At 41.7% G+C, this 27,856-nt stretch overlaps 2 protein-coding genes across 2 annotated transcripts; both read right to left on the reverse strand.

Annotated features, from left to right (window-relative positions):
• Positions 1-8,747: 8,747 nt before the first annotated feature.
• Positions 8,748-17,622, reverse strand: LOC110529949 (cytochrome P450 26A1-like). The gene is made up of 7 exons (XM_021612639.3): positions 17,227-17,622; positions 16,783-17,007; positions 16,366-16,647; positions 16,098-16,247; positions 15,873-16,007; positions 10,274-10,426; positions 8,748-9,393 (listed from the first exon to the last, which is right to left on the reverse strand). The coding sequence occupies exons 1-7, from the start codon at positions 17,413-17,415 to the stop codon at positions 9,052-9,054; spliced, it is 1,476 nt and encodes a 491-aa protein (XP_021468314.2). The 5' UTR covers positions 17,416-17,622; the 3' UTR covers positions 8,748-9,051.
• A 1,383-nt stretch (positions 17,623-19,005) lies between these two features.
• On the reverse strand, positions 19,006-24,876 carry LOC110529957 (cytochrome P450 26B1-like). The gene is made up of 7 exons (XM_021612649.3): positions 24,618-24,876; positions 23,814-24,068; positions 23,178-23,402; positions 22,632-22,907; positions 22,108-22,263; positions 21,453-21,896; positions 19,006-20,597 (listed from the first exon to the last, which is right to left on the reverse strand). The coding sequence occupies exons 2-7, from the start codon at positions 24,015-24,017 to the stop codon at positions 20,244-20,246; spliced, it is 1,659 nt and encodes a 552-aa protein (XP_021468324.3). The 5' UTR covers positions 24,018-24,068; positions 24,618-24,876; the 3' UTR covers positions 19,006-20,243.
• Positions 24,877-27,856: the final 2,980 nt, after the last annotated feature.

Below are 27,856 nucleotides of genomic sequence, written 5' to 3' on the forward strand. Positions count from 1 at the left end.
GTCTCCACAGTGAGAGGATGGGCCATAAACTCAGCAGTCTAACAGGGAACAATGCAGGGTCACTGCTCTCCACAGTGAGAGGATGGGCCATAAACCCAGCAGTCTAACAGGGAACAATGCAGGGTCACTGCTCTCCACAGTGAGAGGATGGGCCATAAACCCAGCAGTCTAACAGGGAACAATGCAGGGTCACTGCTCTCCACAGTGAGAGGATGGGCCATAAACCCAGCAGTCTAACGGAACAATGCAAGGTCACTGCTCTCCACAGTGAGATGATGGGCCATATACCCAGCAGTCTAACAGGGAACAATGCAGGGTCACTGCTCTCCACAGCCATCGCTCCTGCCAACCATTTTCTACCTACAACCACCTAGGGGGACAGACGACAAGTGGGGTTGAGCACTACCAGAGGGGACAAGTTTAATCCTCCTGTTGTGTTCGTTTCATGTTAATTAGTTCTGTATTCCCGGTCCAAAATGACTGGCCCATTATAGCTGATTGGAAATCCATAATAATACATACTGTATATTATTACCTAATGTTGTGTTAGATCTTTTTATCAACTCAAGTTCTTGTGAACATTACAAGTTTTGAACTTCTATTTGCTATTTATGGCCTGTAGGCCTCATTGACCTGATCTCAGGCAACTTGTTTTTGAGTTTTAAAAAAAAGCATAATGTATGGATTATTTTGACTATAACAAATACTCAGATGAAACATATTGTGCTATATATCACAGACTACTTTGAGTCAAAGTTTATCAAGGACTCTCTTCTTCCTCATCAGTGTCACGATCAAAGATATGATCAAGAGCCTCACTTACAGTATATTGTTTGGTCATTGTGCTGCCACAGAATGAATTGTGAGCAAGGCCTCAAAAAAGCTTTATATACCAGAGCTGCAAGAAAAGTTCTATATATTATTGAAACAATGTTGAGATTGTTTGTGAGAATGCCAACAGGTGTGGTTCCCGTGGGGGAAAGGTTCTCATGGGGGTTGCCATGGAAGCCAAGAAGAGAGTGAGGTGTGTGTGTGTGTGTGTCTTCAAACACACATGAATGTGGGGGTCTGGGAGAAGAAGTGTGTCCATCTGATAAATGGGCATGTGCCTGACCTCAATTTTTTACACTAATTGTAATCTCACCCATTCATTTCTAATGACCAGTCATTTTTGACCGGGAACATCACAGGTATACAAAAGTTAAATAAAACACCCAAAATGTTATGAAAATCATCTAAATGTATTTTGTGTGTTCAGATGCCCTATGTGGACAAAGTCATGGAACCTTATGACAATCAGAATAAATTAACTACATTTTTCAGAGAGAACTTGTAAATTGGTCCAATTTGACCGGAACCCAGCAGGAGGTTTAAGTTACATTTTTAATTTGTCAGAGTTCTGCATACAGATACACACCTGCTACACTCTAGACGTGTGTATATGTGATTGTATATTGTACGTGCGCGCCCGGGTGTATTATTTTCTTAGAATCAACATAAATCTCTATCCCCAAATCCCTGAATATTTCCTCTGTCTTTATTACATTGTAATCTGCAACTGTGACCGTTCTAAACCCTACTCCTTGCTGCTGCAGCACAGTGGGTGTGAGCAGTGAACGGGCGTGTAGCATAGGGTTGGGCCAGGCTGAAGCAGTTCAAACATTGAGCCATAACTCAGCTGCTGCCACTCCACTGTGCTCCCCTCCACTGGGCTCTGTGTGAACTCCTGCTCGCTGGATGACCTGATGTTATCTGCTGCTTTCACACTCGCTGCGGCTTCTGGTTGTAATTACACTGTGTATAAAGCCTCCTGCCGGTGAGTCTCTCAGAGACGGAGGCCTTTCCACTCTTTGAGAGAGAGCTGGAGGAATGGAGGGAGGGAGATGTGCAGGTGGGGGTTAGAGAGGGAGGAAGGGGTTGGGGAACTTTCCATAGATGGAGATAGCAAGGATGAGAGTAGGCCAAGGTAATGAGAGTAGGCCAAGGTGATGAGAGTAGGCCAAGGTGATGAGAGTAGGCCAAGGTGATGAGAGTAGGCCAAGGTGATGAGAGTAGGCCAAGGTGATGAGAGTAGGCCAAGGTGATGAGAGTATGCCAAGGTAATGAGAGTAGGCCAAGGTGATGAGAGTAGGCCAAGGTAATGAGAGTAGGCCAAGGTGATGAGAGTAGGCCAAGGTGATGAGAGTAGGCCAAGGTAATGAGAGTAGGCCAAGGTAATGAGAGTAGGCCAAGGTGATGAGAGTAGGCCAAGGTGATGAGAGTAGGCCAAGGTGATGAGAGTAGGCCAAGGTGATGAGAGTAGGCCAAGGTGATGAGAGTATGCCAAGTCTGATCTATGAGGAAATGGGACACATGCATCATTCATATTCTTAAATACCATATTTCTCTGTTTCAGTTTTGTTATGTGTGGGGAACATATTGCCTCTTGCATAGACTCCAAGAAACTTCTTGGACTTGACTCTGTTTTAGTGATCAATCAACTTTCAGCTCACACCACCCATTTCAGCTCACACCACCCTGCTTGCAAACATACTGTACCATCCTGAAATTTCTGATAAAATGTTTAATTAAAGGTATAATTGTCTATCTGATTTAGTAAAGATAAGAAACTCCAGCAGTACACTGTCTGTTGATTCATGCCAACATGAGATCTGTACTGACAAGGCCAAAGCCAAGTGTCTTACTTGCTGTAACATGACCTGTTTAACTGAGTGCATTCTCCTGATTTTTGGCAAGAGCCTCAAAAGGGTCTGGAACGTGATACTACTCCGTCTGACAGTTGAAGATGGAAAGTAGCGCAATATTAAAATAAAATAAAATCAACGTTTATTGGTCGCGTACACAGTTGAGCCAATGTTATAGCCTAGTTAAATAAAGGTTACTTTTATTTTTATTTTTTATAAATAGCGGGTGCAGTGAAATGCTTATGTTACTAGCACCCAACAATACAGTCAAATGTCAAACAAGTACAAAAATAATACATATTGAAATGTTAGAACGAATCCTGGGACACTGCAGCGACACTTCATTCACATAAATACAGACAGACAATCTCTGATGCACATACTACACACTTTAGTGCACAGGGGACCAACATGAGCAGCCATGTACACATACGTTTTGTAGGGTTTGTTGTGGGTTATTTATATTTATAGGATTTATAGGTCACTACTTTCAGTTTATTTTTTTACTCATACATTGACGTTCCAAAAGGCTGGAGACTTTAAAAGCATTCACTCCACAGGTTTGGGTAAATCCACTGCACTGTGTTTTCCAGCTTCTCAAGTTCGTCTCATTGCACCTAATTCCAGGTTAATACGTATCATCACAATTCATTAGAGGGAACAGCCGTCTCCTCCAGATTCTGGCCACACATTCATCATCTGATTTCCCTTTTTCCAAGGCTGAGCAGCAAGTCATCCATCTTTTTGTCACCCCCAGACAACATGTCTAGCCTCCTCTACATCTGTGAGATAAATAGAAATCAGCAGCTCAGTGAATAGTGAATACTTGCTATTTGGGTTAATTGGATTCGTTCTAACATTTCAGTCTGCCTGCGACTGCTATGAAAAGTAAATGCACCTATTCACAGAGTGGAATTTGGGGAAGCACTCTTCCTACACACAGATTCACATACCACAACGGCTAAAAATAACTTTGTCCGTCGTATTGTGCCCTGATGGATGGGGAAGGGTTTTTAAAGAGCCTACCTGCCAGTCAAGCGCACCGCCTTTTCTTAAAAGCTCTGAGGAGAGATCTCCCCAGAAAGCAACGCAGCTTTCAAGGCACTTGTTCCTTATAGAGGGATATTTATCCTAACAGCAAACACGCAGGGGCACTTTCAGGTCAATGCTAAAGGCTTTCAAAGGCAAGCAGTCCGGGCTTTCTTTCCAAATACATTAAACAACTTCTTGACTAAGGCTTCTGGTAAAAAGCAGACCAAAGCCTGAACAAGTAAGAATAGTCAACTTCATTTATGTGACTCCTCCTCTCCCTCTAAAGCTTATTGGAAAGGCAATAAACCATGAGCCCTCTTAAAAACAATAATCATTTTAAGCAAATGAAAAGGCCTATTATATGACAGAGTCAGCAATGAACAACATGGTATGTGAGGAACAGTAGGCTACACTGATCAAGTTAAACACTCTGTATTCTTTGATAAGTCGGTGAAAACACGAGGAAATTATCAGTAACAACAGCTAAGGTTTTGTTTTCATTCCAGAACCAGTTATGCCTGCTGCTGGTTTGCACTGCTAGGCTGCGTTTTGGATCAGGAGGTGACACAAAACGTATCTTTAAACAAATACACGCAGGTCATAACCCTCTGTATTTATTCCCTGGTCCGTCCCAGACAGACACACACCACACAGACGTACACAAAGCCTAGGAGAGGATGCCTCTCACCACAGTGATGTCCTAGACCCTCTTCATTTGGGCACTGGGCAGGGCAGCCCAAAGCACACACAACTGAAAGAACTGATCAAACAGCCATGCTTGTATAAAATAAAATTGTCAAGTCTAGGACCAAAAGGCTCCTCAACAGCTTCAACCCCCAAGCCATAAGATTGCTGAACAATTAATCAAATTTGCCACCGGACAATTTACATTGACCCCCTGCCCCCTCCCTTTTGTACACTGCTGCTACTCACTGTTTATTATCTATGCATAGTCACTTCACCTCTACATGTACAAATTACCTCAACTAATCTGTACCCCCGCACACTGACTCGGTACCGGTGCCCCCTGTATATAGTCTCGTTATTCTTATTGCGTTACTTTTTAGTATTACTTTTTATTTTAGTCTACTTGGTAAATATTTTCTTAACTCTTCTTGAACTGCACTGTTGGTTAAGGTCTTGTAAGTAAACATTTCACGGTAAAGTCTACACTTGTTGTATTCGGCGCATGTGACAAATAAAGTTTGATTTGATTTGAGTTTCATTCACAGCGACTGTATTTGTGCGCCTAAAAGGGGTCGTGGGGGTCGTCAGGGGGTCATAAAGTGAATCCAGCAGGGGGGAAGTACAGATCAGGAAGGAGGAAGGAAGGGGGGCAGGAGTTGTGACACCTCTCACCTGTCATTGCCCTTGAAGGTAGTGTGCAGCACTTTCCGGGTTGTTTTATGCTGCTCTGAGCCGCTCAGTTTCTCTCTTTATTTGACGCATGGGTGGAACTTCCTGCTGTGCCCTGACAGAGTTCATGGTTCAGATGAACTTTTGAACTTCTGCTGGCATGTGGCACACGGTAGTACAGTGTATATCAACCCCACACAGGATTTTATAGCATAAACAACTCTGTCCCGAGACTCAGGGGCTCATGCAGTTCATCCTCCCCCTCTGCTTCTGCTCTGTCAAAGAGGGTTCACAGCTCTTATTTTGTCCGCCATGTGCAAAACTTTAGGAAACTAAAACAGTTACCCTCAGATACTTCATTTAGCTCGGATTGTTTTAACTTTTCTACGAACTCTGCCTGACCTTGAGGCACAGGTTGCCACGAAACAAGCTTTTGCAGTTATTTGGTGATGAAACGCATGCTTCCTATCTCATTTTATCATGCTTCAGGGCTGGGAGTTCACTCTAACTGTATTCAACAAACCCAAACGTTTACAAGGTGAGCCTTCAATGGGTAAACGTGAAAAATGTGAAAACTGTAGCTTTATAAGTTTAGCAATTTCACAAGTAAACAACATATACTCCTTCCAAATACGTACAAGATCATAAGGCTACTTGTGCTAACAAACACACACACACACCCAGACACACCCCTACAGATGTAGAATCTTAACTTGATCACCCTTTTACAGAAACATTTTCTTTTCTAAGCAGGACATGTTTAACTTGTAATGTGTTTGAGGTTCAAAAATGCTTCTGAAATTACTATTTTCCCCAAACAAAAAATGTATCAACCCCTACACAAATGTCCATTAATTATCCTCTGCATAATAATTCACATTTCCTGTTGCTGCAGGATTATTTTCCTGCTGTAGAAAACTGGCTCAAATTAAGATCCTACATCTGTATACAAACCCCAATATGAACCCCCTACACACCTGTCTGATACACCATCACACACAAATAAAAATGTGTGTCGTATCATCTCTTAATCTCTTCTCTCACCACTATCATGCCAGATGCACTTTATTGTGATGGAAATGGGAGGGTGAACTCCAAAGGGAACAGCCAGAGGGCTTTGTCAGTCATGAACTCTGGAGGAGGTTTCAGCTTGTCCTCAGAGAAGCTGACTGCTGGAATGTCACAATAACAGATGCTGTCTGACAAAGCCAATAATTAGCGCTCACCTTGGCAGATCCCAGTTTAATTTCGCCTTATTCCTCCTGTGTGAACAGTTTGTGTCCTTTTCTGGATAAGGTCACAGCAGAAGGATGCTGTTTCTCTCTCTCTCTCGTACTGTCTCTCTATGTTTCTCTCTCTCTTACTGTCTCTGTTTCTCTCTCTCTCTCTGTTCCTCTCTTTATCTTACTGTCTCCCTGTTTCTCTCTCTTACTTTCTCTCTGTTTCTCTCTCTTACTTTCTCTCTCTGTTTCTCTCCCTTTTACCGAGTCACATGATTAGAGCATTGTTTGTGGCTTGGATCATGTACTGCGTTTGTGTGTATGCGTGTGTGTGCGCCTGTGTGTGAATGGTTTTGCCATTAAATAGATATTAGACTAGGTCATATCCACTTTTGTCTTCACCAGGTTATGACTGATGGACACTGTGATAATAAACAGTGCTGGTTTCTGCAGTGGGCAGTGTGGTGCAGTGGGGTTAATCTAAATGGTTATTTCCTTATGTTCTCAAGATGTTTGTCTTCTGAAGGTATTTCCTGGCAGCTTCTCGTAAATTTCAGTAAACGTTGTTACAGTAATGTTTCTCTTTCCTTGTTGGTATTTTTTAATTTTTTTGCCTTTGTCTCTGAAATGCTGCAAAAGAAAGTCTCAAACAAAGTCTATTGCCTAGCCCTGACTTCACCGAAAGAGTCAACATGGTTTCTGGATTTTGTTTTCTTTCTATGAAGTCTAATGTGTCTGGGCTGGTATAGTTTTCTCTGAAGACCTCTCCTTTACCTCTTTATTGTAATGAACTGTTCTCTCAATGACCTGGAAAAGCTATTTAAAGAAATCATTATTCATGTATATCTTTTGTACCATACTAGAATACAAGTCACATGATTCCAGAGGGAGGTTAGGGGGTCAGTTATCATTTACATTTCATTTGGTACTAAAGGTGGCATTACCTAAATTTGGGCTTGATGTTTTAGGAGCCCAATCGTACCCTCCATCTGCCCTGGTTACCTCTCATTTCACAAATTGTTGTCCCTTATCGCTTTTAATGTGACTTTGAACCAAAGCTCACACAAGTGGAGAGCAAGAGTTCTAAGAGTGCATGAACGAACATACTTGTTAAAATGTGAAATGCACTTTGATTATGAAATATCCCTATTAAACTTCTTGCCGACAATTCTTTTCATTTTCTTTACTCATTAGCGAACTATTTGAACAGGCAGATGAAAAGCCACCCCCAACCACAACACTGTAATTTCAGGGTCCTTTTAATTATCACTGAACTCTTCTTGACCCCAAGGTGCCCTCTGAAAAGCCTCTCCTCTCGATTATAAATAATACCAATGGGTTCCTAATAGGTAACCTGATTGAGAGTTAGGGGGATTGATATGGTTCAACTAGAGGGCAAGCGTGCACCAGACATGCAAATGACATTAGAAGTTCTTTCATCCACCCTGCTGCGAAGTGAAAAGTTCCTATTTCACTCACATGAGGAGGAGCAAGGTGGGAAAGGATCTGTTTAAGTGATCATTATCTTGCCCTTGTCCTGTCCTCTGTTTTGCCACACTTGCCCTCTATAAAGCCTGGTTCAGCCTACTGGCTGTCGTGTGTGTGTGTGTGTGTGTGTGTGTGTGTGTGTGTGTGTGTGTGTGTGTGTGTGTGTGTGTGTGTGTGTGTGTGTGTGTGTGTGTGTGTGTGTGGGTGTGTGTGTGTGTGTGTGTGTGTGTGTGTGTGTGAGCACAAAAAGTCTTTAAATAAACATTGAGGGGATAAAATTTTACCATTATTTTAAGCGTCGGCTTCCCATGAAGTCCCATGCCACCCCTCTCCCCACTGATCTTGGGGGTCTAACATCCTGTCCCCCATATGCTGCCTTTGGGTCCAAATTCCTCACTGTTGACATTGTCTAATGTAATTTGGGGTCTTATGATGCCTTAAGTGTAATAGTTATTGTAGTATGGAGTGAATGTCAGTAAGAGTAGGCTATGTAAACTGCCATTCTACGTTGGTTCAAAGTAATTGAAATGACGTGGAAACAATGTTGATTCAACCAGTGTGTGCCAAGTGGGTAGGTCCATAGAGTGTGATACAATAACAGGAACTGGTACCAATAACTGTACATTTAAATTTCTTCAAGAAATTGAACCCCCAAAGAATATTTGGGGATAGAGGGACATCTGACATGAAAAGATTTCCCACTGGACAAAAACTGGTTCAATCAATGTTGTTTCGACTTCATTTCAACAACTATATATGATGACATTGAATCAACATGAAAAACTGATTGGATTTGCAAAAAGTCATCAACGTAAGGGAATTCCATTTTTTTAATATAAATTCAATGGCATGGTGAAATGTGTTGATGATTTCACATTGAATTCACATCAACCAAATGTGCACAGTGGGTGGGCTCTATCAATGCCAAGTCAGAATATTTGGGAAATGGAAATAGTTTTGTTCAAAATAATAGTTTTCCATGTGTTTATTGAAAACATTCCACATGCAACAACAGAGTTAAGTTGCATGAAAATGATAAAGTACCGCTTTAAAACAATTGTATTTCAAAATATCCATAAAATGATTTGTCTCAGAACTATTGGAGTGCAACATGAAGTGCTTTTAAAAATGTTGCTTTTACAACGCTACTGGGGTTGACATAAATATCTGTCGTACAAAATATATGTAATATAAAAAATACACAATATGTCTATCTTAAATATTTAGTGTATTTACATAAATGCCAATACATAAATGCCAATATTTCATTATCAGTAGGTCTGGATACATTTGGTGAATTTTGTGGGCAGATTGTCCACTGGATAAACGGTTGGGCCTGTTTTCATTGTCGGTGGTCCATTCAACAATGTCCAGTCGCATCTGGTGACCACCTCGACCAGGAACACCTTAAGTAAAACTTTAGCAAACTCTTTACCCACACATGTCCTCGCACCACCCCCAAAGGGGATGTAACCGAACCGGGAGGAGTCATCTGGTGACTTGTCCATAAACCTCTCTGGCTGAAACTCCTCCTTATTAATAAGTGTGTCCAGCACGTCGTGAGTGTCGCAGATGCTGTAGATTATTTTCCAACCCCTGGGAATCTGGTAGCCCTGAGGAGACACAATATAGGATGTTAGGTTGGGGTGAGGATGGCAATGCTTTCAAATAATTTTATTCCAATCGTTATACAGTTTCTGAAGGCATTGATGTATGTCACAGGAGGTTGGTGGCACCTTAATTTGGGAGGACGCGCTTGTGGTAATGACTAGAGCAGAATCAGTGAAATGGTATCAAATACATCTAACACATGGTTTCCAGGTGTTTGATGCCATTCCATTTGCTCCATTCTGGCCATTATTATGAGCCGTTCTCCCCTCAGCAGCCTCCTGTTATGTATACCACGAGCTCTATATTAATACATATAGTAGAGCTTCTGCCATATTGTGTGTGAGACATTTGTAGAAAAACTCATATGCTATAACAGGACATGGTTTCCATTTTGTGTTTCTCAAAAGACAATCAATTATGCCTCCTTTAAACTTTTAGCCTAAACTCTTGTGTAAATGTTATTTCAGGACCTTCAAATCAAATCAAATGTAATTTGTCACATACACATGGTTAGCAGATGTTAATGCGAGTGTAGCGAAATGCTTGTGCTTCTAGTTCCGACAATGCAGTAGTAACCAATGAGTAATCTAACCTAACAATTCCACAACTGCTACCTTATACACACAAGTGTAAAGGGATAAAGAATATGTACATAAAGACATATGAATGAGTGATGGTACAGAACGGCATAGGCAAGATGCAGTAGATGGTATCGGGTACAGTATATACATATGAGATGAGTAATGTAGGGTATGTAAACATAAAAGTGGCATAGTTTAAAGTGGCTAGTGATACATTTTTTTACATCAATTTCCCTTAGTAAAGTGGCTGGAGTTGAGTCCGTGTAGGACCTTTTAAGGACCTACACGGAAGTTTACTTACATTAAGCTCAAACGTCTTCAGTACTACACGGAAGCCACCAGGGACAGGAGGGTTGATCCGGAGAGTTTCCTTAATGACACAGCCGGTGTACTTCAACTGCTCCAACAACTCAGTACTCAGGGGTTTGTCCTCTGATTGGGCTCCCAACAAATGCTGTAAATATATTACTATTTAATTACACAGAGATAGGGGGATATGCTTCTTGCATGGAGTGTATTCTTATTAAAACCACTGTCTGGGTGAGGTGTACAGCAAATTAAATCAATTAAATATAGCCCTAGATTTGGAAGAATATGATTTATAAATACCTTCATGAGATTTGTGTCCGATCTTAATCTCATCGTAACCAACAAACTATGGGCTTCTATTGATTATACTTTTCTCGTCATAGAAAATGTTGTAAACGAATGATTTATGGTTTCAAATCATGTTTAAATAATATTATGCCATGTCATTGGCACTACAAAAATCAAGTGCTTTTAATGCTAGCCTATTGTGTATAGTGTTGCTTTAATGCATAATACAAGTAACTGCCAAAATAAAGGAAAAAACAACACAAAGTGTCTTATGTTGGGCCAGCATGAGCCAGAACAGCTTCAATGCACCATGGCATAGATTCTACAATTGTCTGGAACTCTTTTGGCGGGACATGACACCATTCTTACATGAGAAATTCCTTTATTTGGTGTTACGTTGATGGTGGTGGAAAACGCCGTCTCGGGCAAACTCCAGAATCTCCCATAGGTGTTCAATTGGGTTGAGATCTGGTGACTGGGAAGACCATGGCATATGGTTTACATTGTTTTTATGATCATCAAACCATTTAGTGACCACTCATGCCAAAATAATAATAATAATGGCCTGCCCAGCATTTTTATACATGACCCTAAGCATGATGGGATGTTAATTGTTTAATTAATTCAGGAGCCACACATGTGTAGAAGCAACTGCTTTCAATATATTATGTCCCTCATTTACTCAATTGTTTCCTTTATTTTGGCAGTTACCTGTAGCCTTGGTTTCATGCATGTTAACATTAGAAGTCTCCTCCCTAAGTTTGTTTTATTCACTGCTTTAGCACACTCTGTCAACCCGGATGCCTTAGCCGTGTCTGAATCGTGGCTTAGGAAGACCACCAAAAACCCTGAAATTTCCATCCCTAACTACAACATCTTCCGACAAGGTAGAACTGCTAAAGGGGGTGGTGTTGCAATCTACTGCAGAGATAGCCTGCAGAATTATGTCTAACTATCCAGGTCTATACCCAAACAATTCGAGCTTCTACTTTTAAAAATCCACCTTTCCAGAAACAAGTCTCTCACCGTTGCCGCTTGCTATAGACCACCCTCTGCCCCCAGCTGTGCCCTGGACACCATATGTGAATTGATTGCCCCCCATCTATCTTCAGAGCTCGTGCTGCTAGGTAACCTAAACTGGGGCATGCTTAACACCCCGGCCATCCTACAATCTAAGCTTGATGCCCCCAATCTCACACAAATTATCAATGAACCCACCAGGTACAACCCCAAATCCGTAAACACAGGCACCCTCATAGATATCATCTTAACCAACTTGCCCTCCAAATACACCTCTGCTGTTTTCAACCAAGATCTCAGCGATCACTGCCTCGTTGCCTGCATCCGTAATGGGTCTGCGGTCAAATGAACACTCCTCATCACTGTCAAACGCTCCCTAAAACACTTCAGCGAGCAGGCCTTTCTAATCGACCTGGCCTGGGTATCCTGGAAGGGGATATTGACCTCATCCCATCAGTTGAGGATGCCTGGTTATTCTTTAAAAGTGCCTTCCTCACCATCTTAAATAAGCATGCCCTGTTCAAAAAATGTTGAACCAGGAACAGATATATCCCTTGGTTCTCTCCAGACCTGACTGCCCTTGACCAGCACAAAAAAATCCTGTGGCATTCTGCATTAGCATTGAATAGCCCCTGTGATATGCAACTTTTCAGGGAAGTTAGGAACCAATATACACAGGCAGTTAGGAAAGCTAAGGCTAGCTTTTTCAAGCAGAAATGTTCATTCTGTAGCACAAACTCAAAAAAGTTCTGGGACACTGTAAAGTCCATGGAGAATAAGAGCACCTCCTCCCAGCTGCCCACTGCACTGAGGCTAGCTCCCCACTATAATTGAGAATTTCAATAAGCATTTTTCTACAGCTGGCCATGCTTTCCACCTGGCTACCCCTACCCCAATCAACAGCCCTGCACCACCCACAGCAATTCGCCCAAGCCTCCCCCATTTCTCCTTCACCCAAATCCAGATAGCTGATGTTCTGAAAGAGCTGAAAAAATTGGACCCCTACAAATCAGCCGGGCTAGACAATCTGGACCTTCTCTTTCTAAAATTATCTGCCGAAATTGTTGCAACCCCTATTACTAGCCTGTTCAACCTCTCTGAGATTCCCAAAGATTGAGTTCAGTGTGTCAAATCGGAGGGCCTGTTGTCCGGACCTCTGGCAGTCTCTATGGAGGTGCCACAGGGCTCAATTTTTGGGCAGACTCTCTTCTCTGTATACATCAATGATGTCGCTCTTGCTGCTGGTGATTCTCTGATCCACTTCTATGCAGACGACACCATTCTGTATACCTCTGGCCCTTCTTTGGACACTGTGTTAACTAATCTCCAGACGAGCTTCAATGCCATTCAACTCTCCTTCCGTGGCCTCCAACTGCTCTTAAATGCAAGTAAAACTAAATGCATGCTATTCAATCGATCGCTGCCCGCACCTGCCCGCCCGTCCAGCATCACTACTCTGGACGGTTCTGACTTAGAATATGTAGACAACTACAAATACCTAGGTGTCTGGTTAGACTGTAAACTCTCCTTCCAGACTCACATCAAGCATCTCCAATCCAAAATTAAATCTAGAATTGGCTTCCTATTTTGCAACAAAGCATCCTTCACTCATGCTACCAAACATACCCTCGTAAAACTGAACATCTTACCGATCCTTGGCTTTGGCGATGTCATTTACAAAATAGCCTCCAACACTCTACTCAACAAATTGGATGCAGTCTATCAAAGTGCCATCCGTTTTGTCACCAAAACCCCATATACTACCCACCACTGCGACCTGTACGCACTCGTTGGCTGGACCTCGCTTCATACTCGCCGCCAAGGTCGTCTACAAGTCTCTGCTAGGTAAAGCCCCACCTTATCTCAGCTCACTGGTCACCAAAGCAGCACCCACCCGTAGCACGCGCTCCAGCAGGTATATCTCACTGGTCACCCCCAAAGACAATTCTTCCTTTGGCCGCCTTTCCTTACAGTTCTCTGCTGCCAATGACTGGATCGAACTGCAAAAATCACTGAAGCTGGAGACTCATATCTCCCTCACTAGCTTTAAGCACCAGCTGTCAGAGCAGCTCACAGATCACTGCACCTGTACATAGCCCATCTGTAAATAGCCCATCCAACTACCTCATCCCCATACTGTATTTATTTATCTTGCTCTTTTGCGCCCTAGTATCTCTACTTGCACATTCATCTTCTGCACATGTACCATTCCAGTGTTTAATTGCTATATTGAAATTACACAACAACACAGAGTTACACATGGAATAAACAAACATACAGTCAAAAATTCCTCATCCCCATACTGTATTTATGATTATTTGATTTAATTCACCTTTATTTAACCAGGTAGGCTGGAATGGTAGATGTGCAGAAGATGAATGTGCAAGTAGAGATACTGGGTAGCAAAAGAGCAAGATAAACAAATATAGCCACCATGGCCTCCCTTATACTACCTCATTTGCACACACTGTATATAGACTTTTTCTACTGTATTTTTGACTGTATGTTTGTTTATTCCATGTGCAACTCTGTGTTGTTGTGTGTCGAACTGCTTTGCTATATCTTGGCCAGGTCGCAGTTGTAAATGAGAACATGTTCTCAACTAGCCTACCTGGTTAAATAAAGGTGAATTACATCAAATAAATAAATGATAGCGATACCACAGATTATCCAGCCAGCATCCATTATATTGACCAGGGCCCAGTTTCCTGAGAGCGATGGAATTTAGGTTTAGGAGTGTTTTGGCCCTGTCCGGGGGTGTCCTCGGATGGGGCCAGTGTCTCCTGACCCCTCCTGTCTCAGCCTCCAGTATTTATGCTGCAGTAGTTCATGTGTCGGGGGGCTAGGGTCAGTTTGTTATACCTGGAGTACTTCTCCTGTCCTATTCGGTGTCCTGTGTGAATTTAAGAGTGCTCTCTCTAATTCTCTCTTTCTCTCTCTCGGAGGACCTGAGCCCTAGGACCATGCCTCAGGACTACCTGACATGATGACTCCTTGCTGTCCCCAGTCCACCTGGCCGTGCTGCTGCTCCAGTTTCAACTGTTCTGCCTTATTATTATTCGACCATGCTGGTCATTTATGAACATTTGAACATCTTGGCCATGTTCTGTTATAATCTCCACCCTGCACAGCCAGAAGAGGACTGGCCACCCCACATAGCCTGGTTCCTCTCTAGGTTTCTTCCTAGGTTTTGGCCTTTCTAGTGAGTTTTTCCTAGCCACCGTGCTTCTACACCTGCATTGCTTGCTGTTTGGGGTTTTAGGCTGGGTTTCTGTACAGCACTTTGAGATATCAGCTGATGTACGAAGGGCTATATAAATAAATTTGATTTGATTTGATTTTAACGATGCATCGCAAAGTGCGTCGTTGGAGCATGTGTCTATACTGATAGGATCGAAAGATAGATAGGGAGCATGTTAAACTACAGTAGCCTAGAAGTTGCAAAATAGAACTCAATTGATTGAACATTAAATGTTATTTGAATATGTTTGAAATAGACCTATAGCCTACTATTTATATTTTAATGCAGTCATCTCGGTTTTATTTTAGGCATTTTGTTATTGCCTACGTCGCTTGTTTGTATCAATTGCAAAGACACTGGCAACTTCGTATTTTTAGTCAACTTTGTTCTTAAATTATCAGAAGTCACAGACAGATAAACCATGTGATACTATATTTAGCGGAGATCTGTGTATAAAGTGACACCGGAGGGCAAAAAAACATCTAATGACGCACCTAGCTGAGTGTTCTGAGGTAGGCGTTAGATTCCGAGCGTTTTCAAGTGGGAAACAGCTCTGAGATTTAACGATGTACCTACAAATGCATCTAACGATAAACTTATCCTTAAGATCCCTTTGAAAAATCGGACCCAGCTACTCAAGTGGGCGCTCTCACAATGAAAAGAAAAGTCTTTAAAAATGGACAGCAGTCTAGCCAATGAGAGTGCAGATATGAACGTGAACAACAGGCACAACTCCAATATGAAGTGTTTTTTCTCAAAGTTGCTGAGATGTCACGTGTCCTACTTAGGCTATATTAGTACACTTATAACAACCTAATATAACAACCTAAACATTACGAAACTTCTAGTCGATCAAATTAACTACACATAGCAAATAAGCTATTTCATTTTTTGTTAACCAAATTCGACACTCATTGACCGCCATACAAAAATTCCTTACTTAGTGAGCGAAAAATATACGAAAAAACGCCACCTGCTGGAGAAAACAGATTTTGGGCCCAGTTATACCTCGCGCTTCGCCTCATCCTCTGGTGATACCAACCTTCTCCTGAAGCTCATGGCGCATTTTACGCACGACATTCGCATGCAGCCCGAGAAACATCACCAGAGAGGTCGCAGTGCTCGCTGTCGTCTCGTGGCCACCGAATAGTAATTCTGTGGCAGATTCTTTTATCTCCTGTTGGAAATACATAAATAATGGTTCATACATGGAGTAAATGGCAGTGTGTAGAATCAAATGACCATGAAAATGAAAGGCATCTGTTACCTCCATGCTTACTCGCTGCTCCTTCCTCTCACCGTCCTCAATCAATAATTGCAGCGCATCCTTATAATTGTTGTTGTTATCAATATTGGAAAGCTTTTTTTTAATGTTTTGCTCTATTTTTGAGTGGATGATGTTGCGCGCTCTCAGACCCTTAAAACGGAATGGTGAAAAATATCGGTCAATAATGTTGTGCGCACACTGTAGCCCCATGTGACGCATTCCAGGGCTGCTTCAATCAATCAATCCTACCATTTCACAGGCAACTTACCCGATACAAGCCGCTGAAAGGAACATCGATTGGTAGGGAGAAAAGGTTCTTTATCATTTCTTCGAACACTTCCACTAATTCCAGCTCGTCGGTCTTTGATTGCTCGGGCTCGAAGCCAAGCAGGATCCTCATTGCGATGCGGAACATGAGGCGCTTCATCTCTGGGTACATTAGCACGCAAGAGTCGCTCTGCAGCCAGTTATCCACGGAGCATCTCACCTCCTCCCGGATCACAGGAATATACTGTTCCATGGCTTCCCGGGAAAAGGCTTTTATGATCGCCTGCAGGCAAACAGGAGAGAGCGCTTTAAGTGTATGCTATAAGGAAAAGGCGTGGTAAATTACAATGTGTTTTTCATTATAAGTATAAACCATGAGGTGCCTACACAGATTTGTAGGCTACTCAACATTGCCTACCTTTTTCTTGCGCTTGTGGAGCGCGCCGTGCGCATTGGAGAGGGCGTGCGACCCGAGGATGAGTCGCACTGATGCTGGCCACTGAGCCGCAACCAATTTGTGTTCTGACATCAGAATCTGTTTCACATGTTCTGAACCCATTATCCTCACGGTTGGACTCCCAAAGAGATGCGTCTTATAAATATATCCATATTTCTGACGTTTCATTTTTAGAAATGTTCTTCTCTGAAAATAAATCGTGTAGAAAAGGTGCACACTATTAATTGCATATTTAAATTGCTTGAATTAGGCTACTAAACAATATTTCGTTTTTTTCAATAGCATACTCTTCTGTGAGGACATTTCAGCCTGATGCATAACCCCAACTAATCGACAGCAGCCTGCTGCACACTGTAAATATAGGCAGGATCAGAGTTTGCAATTGATGTTTCCATCATCAGTTACCTGCAGGACCATCTGAAGCGTCTCTCCGAGGAAGGGCAGTCCCATGGTACCCGGGGGAAGAGGACTCTGACAGGTTGGATCACTTCCACTAACGACGTACATTTCCCACAGTTTCATCGCCGCCACGATCAAAATGAGTGGGAGCACGAGAGTGCAAAAACATGTTATGAATAAAGCGCCGAACCCCATCTCTAGGAGAATCTTGTGAAACAAGTGCAAGATGGACGGCGGGGAGTGGACCACGGGGAGTGGAAGTAGCCAAGTGTTGCACTTGACTGTTGTGTCTCACCCTCCATTCTGCGCTTTTATTCGCCCGTTTCCCCCAACCATGCCTCATCTTACCTTGGGCCGGACAAATTAGTTCACTCAGAGTTCATGTTTAATTGTGTTGCTTTTGCTCGCGCCCCGTGCTCCGCCCACAGTGGACTGTTACGAATGTTTAACCATTTATTGGTGTGCGGCCCCACAATAGAATACAAACATTTTACTTTGGAAAATACCTCATCGGTTACCCAATATATCGTGTTCTTCGTTTACAAGCTGAATCCCCTAGTCTGAGACTGATCGTGCTTGATTATGTTAATAGAACATTTGGCCTATTATACTTCCGAGAGACACTCGTGTCCATGAAGGGGACATCCAGGCTTGTCACATGTGTCAATAGGCTAGGACAAGCGCTGCATCTGTGTTCACTTTGTATTCATATCAATGTATTGTCCTATATTTTTCTAGCGGTAACGGATTCATGCTTTGTATTTAGTTTACTCTACGGGGTGTACTGTTAATGAATAGATTACTTTGAAATGGAGATGCCATCTAACACTCTCCAAATCACCGTTCTCTGTGCACCCTGTGTTTAAAACCCATTACCGCAGCGCGATTCCAACAGATTTGGGGGCAGGGACGCTCTGTCCCATTTCTATGCGTTGCCCTGCCTGTGACCTACAACACGGACCGTGACATCCGTGTGAACTCTGGTGCCAAAACGTCGCCAAGTTCACTGCCCACCAAATGACGAGTTACAGGGCCCTTTTACCACTCATAATTAGGATCGCGCCATCATCTTCACAGTCGTCTATTCTGTCAATCATGACAATCAAATTGAGTGCATAATCATACATTATCTCAATCTATAGGCCTATTGACGTCAGGATTTCATACATTGTTTTTCAATGTCTCAATTAACCTATAGGGTATAGCCTACAATTTAGAATCATTTCAAACTTTTTGGAGGTAATTTGAGAAGGGTCATTTTACACTGTCGGTTTTAACTTGGTAAGAGAGAGCGAGAGAGAGAGAGGAAGATAGCGGGAGTGTGTGTGTGTGTGTGTGTGGTTGGGTGTGTGGAAGGGAGGGGGTAGTTCTGTTAAACGTGGGTGGTCTGAGGGTTTAAATCAAGTGTCTTACCTACAATTAATAATTTCAGTCGTCTATGGAGGAAAGTCAGATAGTGACCTATAGGTCTAGAATTATTTGGTGTGGAAATTATGTTGTGAGATATCATTGGTGTTGTGGTCACTGCTCGTGAACGCACAGTTAACAAAGCGTCACCTAAACTGAGGGTCAATAGGGCAGAGTTAAATGGTTCACTAGAGGGTCACACTGCAATCCGAGTTCACTCTGAAGGTGTAACCTTTCAGGTTCCATTTATCTTCGGGGGCGGAGCCTGTCAAATTATATGCAAATCGTTCTTGTGGTTATGGTATTCAATGATATGAGTTGGCGAACGAAAACAGACCCAACTAACCACTAAGGCTATACACTACGCTTACAATTGACTATATTTTGGCATCTCATATTAAAAACAACAACACATTTCATTATATATTGTATAGGCTTATACTGTGACAATACTGGCACACTTATCAAATGTCATATTATCAAAACCTTAACAATTTTATCTATAAACAAGTCCATATTGGTCTTTTTATAGAACGGGAATCTATACATTGTGGTTAACATGATGGCAGCAAATGCACATTTTGTATGGTAAAATGTCCTATTCTATGGCAGAAATACACTTTTTTTGTAATTTACCTTTTACATCGTTCTATAGATAATACGAGCAACATCTACACAAAAATACACACATTCAATCAATAGAACAAATACTGTATATACACACTCCGTAAAGGAGAAAAAGTGCTATCTCCTTCCATGATTCCATCTTAACCCGGTCATTTCACAGCGCTTCCATCATGCTTTAAAATCAACAAACGATTATTCATAATGATGGAACATGTAATAATAAGAAGAATACAAATAATAATTGGTTATTTTCTCTAGGTAAGTTTATATAATTGCATTTTGATTAATTCATAATAATTAGCGATACTCTAAGCCTATGGTTTGTTTTAACGGTCTATGCTTTACATTGATTATAAATAACTAGGCCTCTTCATTATTATTCCATATGTACACCGACTTAACCGAAGTGTTCTATAAATAAAGCTTATTTGTAATACTACTTCATTTCATACACACATACACTTATTTAGCCTATAAATGTAGGCCTATATCTCATTTCAATCTACTTACATACTGGACATAAACACATACATTTGGAATGTATTTCTGAAAGTCTTTCGTGGAGACCAAGTGCAAGATCTGAAAGACAATTTCGTATTATAGACGGATATTTGTAATCAGTCCTGAGCACAAATAATGTTTGTTCTGAGAGGAAAGCCCTACTCGTCCATTGTATATTGCATTATGGTGCTGAAATATAGGCTATCACTTTTCGATTTGCTATGTTATGGAAGTGGGCGCCCGGATGTCCGTGAAGAATAGCAAATGTATGGAGTCACTTTTCCCAGTGCGTAAAAAGGCGATCTTGGCGATAAGCAGATCATCACAGGCCACTGGCACCATGCATTGGTTCCACTCTACAATGACCACCGTGTTTCTCACAGCATAGGGTTCTTGCTGATGTATTCAAATTGAATAACTTAATATTGCAATTGCGGAAAGTTAATGAGCTTAATGTTAATGTTTTTAATAATAACACAATGACATCTCTAAACTATCGGAGTTGGCGATGCGTAATTGAAATGCACATGCAGTCCATTGACGGGGTGGACTATTGGCACCGTCTGCATCTTGGGGAATGTTTCCGTGGCGAGTGTCCATTTGCACGTGCCAATCACCTCAACTGCCAGGGTTTTTAGTATCATTTGGGCAAGTTCCTTTCCGACGCAACTCCTTATTCCGCCACCAAATGGAATGTAATTGAAGCGCCCAGTCTTGCTCTCGTCACGCTCCGGCCCGAAGCGGTCTGGGTCGAAGATCTCCGGTCTCTGGAACACTGCAGCTGTCTCATGGGTGTCCCGGATACTGTACATTACACTCCATCCTTTAGGAATCTGGTAGCCCTTGGAAGTAGAGAGACAAAACAAAAATTAAACTTCAATACAATATTTACAAGGACAAGGTTGCTATCTAACCGCTTTACAGTTAAGTTACAGTTTATATGTTAAGGCATATTCAGCATCATCTGTATCTCACAACATATCACATGGACCCTAAACATCAATATGAATCTTATCAACTGTAAATTAATTATTAATCAGTATGAATACAGTTTTCATAATCCGACTAGAATATATCTAATCGTATCCACCATCGGGCATTGGATATCCAGACGGTTTCAAAGTTATTTATACTTTTACCCTAGGGTCCTCAGTTCACTATATCCCTCATTTCAAATAAAAGCCTATGTGAATCTCTTGGTCACTTTATATGGAGCAATGATTGGGAGATGCACTTGAGCGCTGCACGCATCATGGTGTATTGAAAACTCGCTCAATTACTTAAAAAAAATACTGACATCGCATTGTATCTGCTTTCGAATAATGTTTTATGTTCTAGCCAGTTGAGGGACTAATTGCCCGACATCACAGTAAATCTAAAGTATGATGCGGTGTGGCCTGGTCATGGGGTTGATCTAAGATCAGCTTCAATACACTCTTAGAAAAAAAGCTTCTGGATAGAACCAAAAAGTGTTCATATGCTTCATATATAACACTACTAAAGGTTGTATATAGAACCGAAATTTACTCCAAATATAACCCTGAATGCAACCCAATGGTTCAGTGAAGAATAACCCCTGGGGTTCTGATCAAATAACTCTACAAAAGGGAACCTTTTTGTTTCTTTCCATAACCCTTTTTTAAAGAGTGTAGTGCGCTTCCGTAGTGTGTAAAAAGCGCGCGTAATTATATACTTACGTTCAATTCGAATGTTCGTAGCACCGTCCTGTATCCTCCAGACACTGGCGGGAGAAACCGCAGGACCTCCTTGACGACACATTCAATGTAACGTAGCTGACTCAGTTTCTCCAAAGTTAAACAAGGAATATGAGACCGAGAACACCGTGCTTCTTCTTCTTCATCCAGTGCGCAATTAACAGTCCCGTTCCCATTCATCAACAGGGTGTCCTCTGCGTCTAGAGGCCGATGTTCCTCATGTTCCGCCGCAAGAGGACCTTTCAGACCATTTTCTTTGCCGGAGCATCTGTGGGCGCTATGTGCTTCGTAGCCGAGACCCTCGGACTCCAGCTCCATCTGGGCTTTCTCCACCACAGCGGGGTGCCGCAGGAGTTGAAGAATAAGCGAAGTGGAGGCACTGGCTGTAGTTGAGTGAGCAGCAAATATTAACTCCACCGCGGTTTCCTAGACACCAGAAACAGAACACAATTAACATTTAATTTAAGCTATAATATTGGACATTTGTTTTGGTCGTCCAAAGTAAATAAATGGTCCATTCACCTTAGTAGGCTATAAACCTCCAAATAAGTTTGACTATACAATTGCAAATGTGGGATTGTATATGCATATGACCAAAGAAAACAGAATGGTTAAACAGAAAAATACAATTATTTACCTTCAACTCCTGCATGCTGAGTTCATTTCCATTTTCCTTGGCACTGATCAACATGTAATCGAAAGCATCATAGTACTCCTCAGACTGTTGTTTCTGCATTTTCTCCTCTATGATTTTCTCCATGCACGCATGTAGGATTTCCCGGGCTTCTATTCCCTGAGAAGAAAACAGACATCAGCATGGCGTCTAATGGATTTTTAGCTGCCTTGATGGGACATTTCCATTCAGTGCTTGAAAATATATTATATTTACTCTTTTCCATTCTAATAACATATTGAGAGTTAATGTGATGTACCAATGCAAGTTAGCAAAATAGTTTTGTTATCATGCCACACCATACAATATGAATTAGGCTACAATAGTTTTGTTTTTTAAACATGTAAAGATATTAATCATAAATTAACGTATTATAATTTCAGGGTTATCATTTCTCAGGACTATCATTTCTACAATGATTAAAACATAAAATAAATATGCAAATAATTTTACAGCATTATAACATTGTTGGCTGTAGGCTTACTCACTTTGCGGAGTCCACTCATAGGTGCGTCAATTGGTAGTGAGAAGAGGTTGTTCATGAGTTGCTCAAAGATCTTAGACAGGTAAACTATGCGTTTTTCCTCCATCTTCAGTCCCAACAAGACTCTGACAGCAATGCGAAATGTGAGAGACTTGGCTGAGACGTAAACATTCACTGGGCCAGGCTCTGAGCACCACTTTGCAATTTCAGACTTGACAACATCTTGCAAGCGAGGTAGGTAAGTCTCCAAGGCCCCGCGGCTAAAGACTTTTGCCAAGATCTTAAAGGAAAGGAAAGCATAATAAAAATGTATCACCTGGTAGGCTACAAGGTACTCCAGACAACAATTGAATAATACTTGAGACACAATTAATCATCCCGATACTTCTCTAGTTATTACCTATAATAACTCAATAACAACAGCAGGGAATTATGTGCATATTTTATTGCCTTGATTTGCCTCCCTGGCGAGTAACAGGCCTGGAAGATGATCATGCCTCACCAAGTTATGTCCCCTGCGGGTTTTTACTCATCTTTATTTCATCCTTACTTTTCTCTTCTTCTTGTGCAAATCTCCAATAGAGTTGACCAGGGTGTCGGGTCCCAGGATAATACGGGTACTCTGAGGCCACTGCGTGCAAACCAAGTTGTGTTCTCCAAGCAAGATTTTACGGATGTTTTCGGCACCAGTCACCCGGATAACAGGCTTTCCTAAAAGGTGAGTTTTAAAAACGTTGCCATGCTTCTCTCTCCTGGAGATGTGGAAGTTGGACCCCTGTCGTAAAACACAAACACACACAAAAGCGGTAAAGGAGGTGTTCAGTTCATGTGTATAAAGAGGGCGCGTTCTACCCATGGCCTTAAGGCTCTACCCCGTGCCTCCTAGTTTACGCCCAGTCTGGAAGCGGGATGCATTCCTACAGGAGCGCGGTGTGGAATTGAAGTGAAAGCGTCTGTTTTTCACCGCAAGAATGAATTACACACGCTCATCAAGTCCACACAAGTATAGTACCATGGACGCATTATATTCAGTATACAGTATACTGAACTGAGATGTAATGTTTTCATAAGTTGTGTGCTGTTTCTTTGCACATTTTAACACAAACAAACTCTTTAGCTCATCACATGCACATATAGTCTATCTTGGAACGCTTGTAAAAAAAAAACTAAACAATACTCCTCATACCTGAAAGAGCCAGTGGAACGTTTCTCCCACCAGCGGCCAGCCCATGGACCCATTGGGTAGCGGCAACTTGCTCTCTGTGTCCCGCGTAATGGTCCACCGGAAGGTCCACAGTTGCCTGGAGACGGCAAGCAAGATCAGGGCGGAGAGCACTGATGTGAGCGCAGTGACCAGCGCTGACAAGTGATTGAGCTCCAGAAGGAACATCTCCAAAAATCCACGTGCTACTGTGTGAAGTCTGACTCGTGCTTCTTTTCTCTGTCCAGAGTAGAGAGAAATAATTTCCCAAAACGTTAATGGCGCTTTTATGTTGCAATTGTTATTCATGCAACTTACTTTCCAATCTTAACAGACACATATTTGTATGACAAGCATGGTTTCTGATAATTATGCAGAAGATATGGTTTAAGTAGGCTAAACGAAAGAAAAAGATGATCCTGATTTATATATACTGGAAGTCTCCTTCATTCCGCCTCAATTTACTTCCCCTTGCATGACGACAAACTCACAAGTATTCCAAATAGTTGTACAGGTTACATACGTCCCGCGTTTTATAGTGCATTGTAATAAAACAAGCAAAAGCGGGAGATACACTCACATTGATTGAAATACAGTAGCCTACAGTTGGCCAACGTTTGAGACGTGTAAGGCGGATGCTGACTAATAATCGTATAGTATCTTCCTAACCCTAAGAAAGTAACACTGAAAAAAGTTGCCTATTTTAAAAGTGTTTGTAGCTTGAGAAAAACACAAAAACATCAAAGAAAACAACTGGAATATTGAAATAGTAGGTGTAGAGAGCCTTACCTTGTCTTAAACGTGGAACCAAGTCGCTGACAGCAACGAGAAACTCGTCCTTAAAGGTCTCTTTCCTCCTCCAAAATGTATTGTTCGCACGGAGCTTTATAAATATTGGAACACTACATGATCCACCTTCGCAGATGACGTATAACGTTTTTAAAAAATATATATATCTAAAGAGCTCGTTAAATCGCCAGGATTGGAGAAAAGTTTGTGATAGCACTCGGAGATTGAGTGAGCGCGAGCGATGCGGCTTTGAAAGTGCGTGTATGGTATGGGGATCGAATGGCAGCTGATTGAGGAGACAGGTAACCAACCAATCACTGAAACCCTTCAGTTTGACCGACTCTGTTCACATAGACCAGTTCTCAATTGGCATGGACATGGCGTAGGCCTTTGTATTGCATGCCCTGTCAACCTGTGTGAATAATAATACATATAGGCCAACAAATTAACAATAATCTGAACAAGTTTTCATGATTTCAAGATTAGTTCAACCTGCAAAATTATAGGTAATATTTATTTTCTCGGATAAATAGCAGTATTTACATGTTCTAGAACTTAATCTAACGTGAGCAAATTATAACAAATCTAGGTTTCCGGATGATTTGTCCTGTAATTTTACGCAGTTGAATATCTTCATATTTAATGTTGAAATCACAGGTTGAACGTGTTAGATTAAAACCACAATATAGCATTTTAGAAACTGGTACACAAATGTCAAAAGAAATGTAAATATAACATTAGCTTCAATTCAAAACTTCGGGAAATGCTTTACGCGTGGTTGTGTTAACATTCCTCTGGTTAGAATTGGGTTTCCTCTCATATTTAGTGTTGATGAGTGTGCCCCAGAGATGCCGGTACCTGTGGTGTCCTCAGTTCTTCCTGTTGGGTTCCTTTTTCGATCAGGGAACAGACGGAACACCTGTTGCACACATTTTGGATTGTTGGCCAAATTCGTAAATTGATTGTTTAAACAAAGAATTTCAATACAATACATACAGTCTCATTTTTTAAAATAAAAATATTTGTATCTAATGAAATAACATGTGAAAAAAATAGATACAGTAGATCAATGTGGTCCAAAATTGTCTACCTATTTTTTTTTTATTGTGAGATGAAAAGGGTAGTTTTATCTTCAGTTTGATTTCAAATAAATGTTAGACTGCGGCCTCACATTGTAAACATGTCATTAACCAACCGTGTCACTCTATATGACAAATGGGTGTGTAATGACCCTTTATGGCTAAATCCAAACATTTGGTGAAAAAGTTTGAAAACTTTTTTGTATAGCCAGTTAACAAGGGTCACGTAATTTTCACCATTAGGACATGTTAACTACCACAAAACTGTTAACAGGTAATAACATAGGCCGATGTTATATTTGCCATATCAACCATATCAAATTTACCAACATTTCTCATAAGCCTGTTAGGCTATGTGAATGGCATCAGTTACAGAAGGATGCACTATGTTAACAAATCTTATTTGAGCCTCCTATGGCAAGCCATTTTATAGTGAATATGTTCCTCTTAATTGTGAGATTGCTAATGTTACTGCCGATTGAGTGACAGTGTATGTGTTGGCTTCTTCCATTACATAGTCACTATATGAGCTGACCTTGGTCTTTGCATGCTCTATGTCTGTTGTGCTGTTCCCACTGTTACATAACTCAGCCAGGCCAAACTTTAGTGCAGGGTCCATCACAAATGTCCTAGGTGGCAAAGGTCCAGATGGATAATGTAATTTGTCGGCGTAGTTACAAACCCCCACCTCACAACCCATGCGACCTCAACGCCAGTTGAGTATGGAGGCTCTAGTGGATTACTGTCAAATTATTTACAATTGTGAAATTATGGCCTTGATTTCCGTAGGCATTATCCTACCGACCATTAGGGGCAACGTGAGCACCTATCGCCTATTCCTACCCTAAAAGCACACCATCACAAATGATCGTGAAATAGATACAAATTACTAATTAGGTATTCGTGACAGTCACATAATTTTTTCATGTCCACCACACAATTTTCTAAGTAATTTTATCTTTAAAATTCAAATTTATTGTAGCTAAAATTAGCTAGGTTAGAAAGGTGGCTAATCTTAGTTTAGCTCATTGAAGACAAATGAAGCAGGTTAAAATGGAGATATAACAGGCATAGTTTTAATTACTCCAGGAAGTAACGTTGCAGTTTAGCTCAGTGCTGCCCCCTCTCATTGAGTAATTCAAGTCGAAGGCTGACCGGGGCTCCATTAGCAACTCAATTATCCTTATTACTTCTGTGTGCGATGGAAATATTATCGGTTCAAGGACATACATCTGGTGTATTAGAAGCAATTATTGATACATTATTGTCATCAAAAAAATATTATACTCACGCTAAGATTGACCACAAAGATCAACAATTTTCCATTCACTATAATGGAGGATCCTGTTTTCGTCTAATAATACCTGCAGTACCACCTCTAGTGGTGTGGGGGCTGTGCTTTGGCAAAGTGGGTGGGGTTATATCCTTCCTGTTTGGCCCTGTCCGGGGGTGTCCTCGGATGGGGCCACAGTGTCTCCTGACCCCTCCTGTCTCAGCCTCCAGTATTTATGCTGCAGTAGTTTATGTGTCGGGGGGCTAGGGTCAGTTTGTTATATCTGGAGTACTTCTCCTGTCCTATTCGGTGTCCTGTGTGAATCTAAGTGTGCGTTCTCTAATTCTCTCCTTCTCTCTTTCTTTCTCTCTCTCGGAGGACCTGAGCCCTAGGACCATGCCCCAGGACTACCTGACATGATGACTCCTTGCTGTACCCAGTCCACCTGGCCGTGCTGCTGCTCCAGTTTCAACTGACCTGAGCCCTAGGACCATGCCCCAGGACTACCTGACATGATGACTCCTTGCTGTCCCCAGTCCACCTGACCGTGCTGCTGCTCCAGTTTCAACTGTTCTGCCTTATTATTCGACCATGCTGGTCATTTATGAACATTTGAACATCTTGGCCATGTTCTGTTATAATCTCCACCCGGCACAGCCAGAAGAGGACTGGCCACCCCACATAGCCTGGTTCCTCTCTAGGTTTCTTCCTAGGTTTTGGCCTTTCTAGGGAGTTTTTCCTAGCCACCGTGCTTCTACACCTGCATTGCTTGCTGTTTGGGGTTTTAGGCTGGGTTTCTGTACAGCACTTTGAGATATCAGCTGATGTACGAATGGCTATATAAATAAATTTGATTTGATTTGATTTGTGGTCTACCTTGAACTTCC

The sequence above is a fragment of the Oncorhynchus mykiss genome, chromosome 1 (genome assembly GCF_057628025.1).
Source record: "Oncorhynchus mykiss isolate SJ-2025 chromosome 1, ASM5762802v1, whole genome shotgun sequence".
In the NCBI taxonomy this organism is placed as follows: Eukaryota; Metazoa; Chordata; class Actinopteri; order Salmoniformes; family Salmonidae; genus Oncorhynchus; species Oncorhynchus mykiss.

Bases quoted from the DNA above. Each gene is read 5' to 3' on its own strand.
- LOC110529949 (XM_021612639.3), bottom strand. From the start codon at position 17,415: ATGGGGTTCGGCGCTTTATTCATAACATGTTTTTGCACTCTCGTGCTC. The intron at 16,008-16,097 runs GTAACAGATGCC...TATTTCCAACAG, and splicing joins AGCAGCGAGTAAGCATGGAG to GAGATAAAAGAATCTGCCAC. The intron at 10,427-15,872 runs GTTGGTATCACC...ATATATTTACAG, and splicing joins GCCATGAGCTTCAGGAGAAG to CATTTGTTGGGAGCCCAATC.
- LOC110529957 (XM_021612649.3), bottom strand. From the start codon at position 24,017: ATGTTCCTTCTGGAGCTCAATCACTTGTCAGCGCTGGTCACTGCGCTC. The intron at 22,264-22,631 runs GTGAGTAAGCCT...TTTTCTTCTCAG, and splicing joins CTATGAGTGGACTCCGCAAA to GGAATAGAAGCCCGGGAAAT. The intron at 21,897-22,107 runs GTAAATAATTGT...TCTGGTGTCTAG, and splicing joins TCAGCATGCAGGAGTTGAAG to GAAACCGCGGTGGAGTTAAT.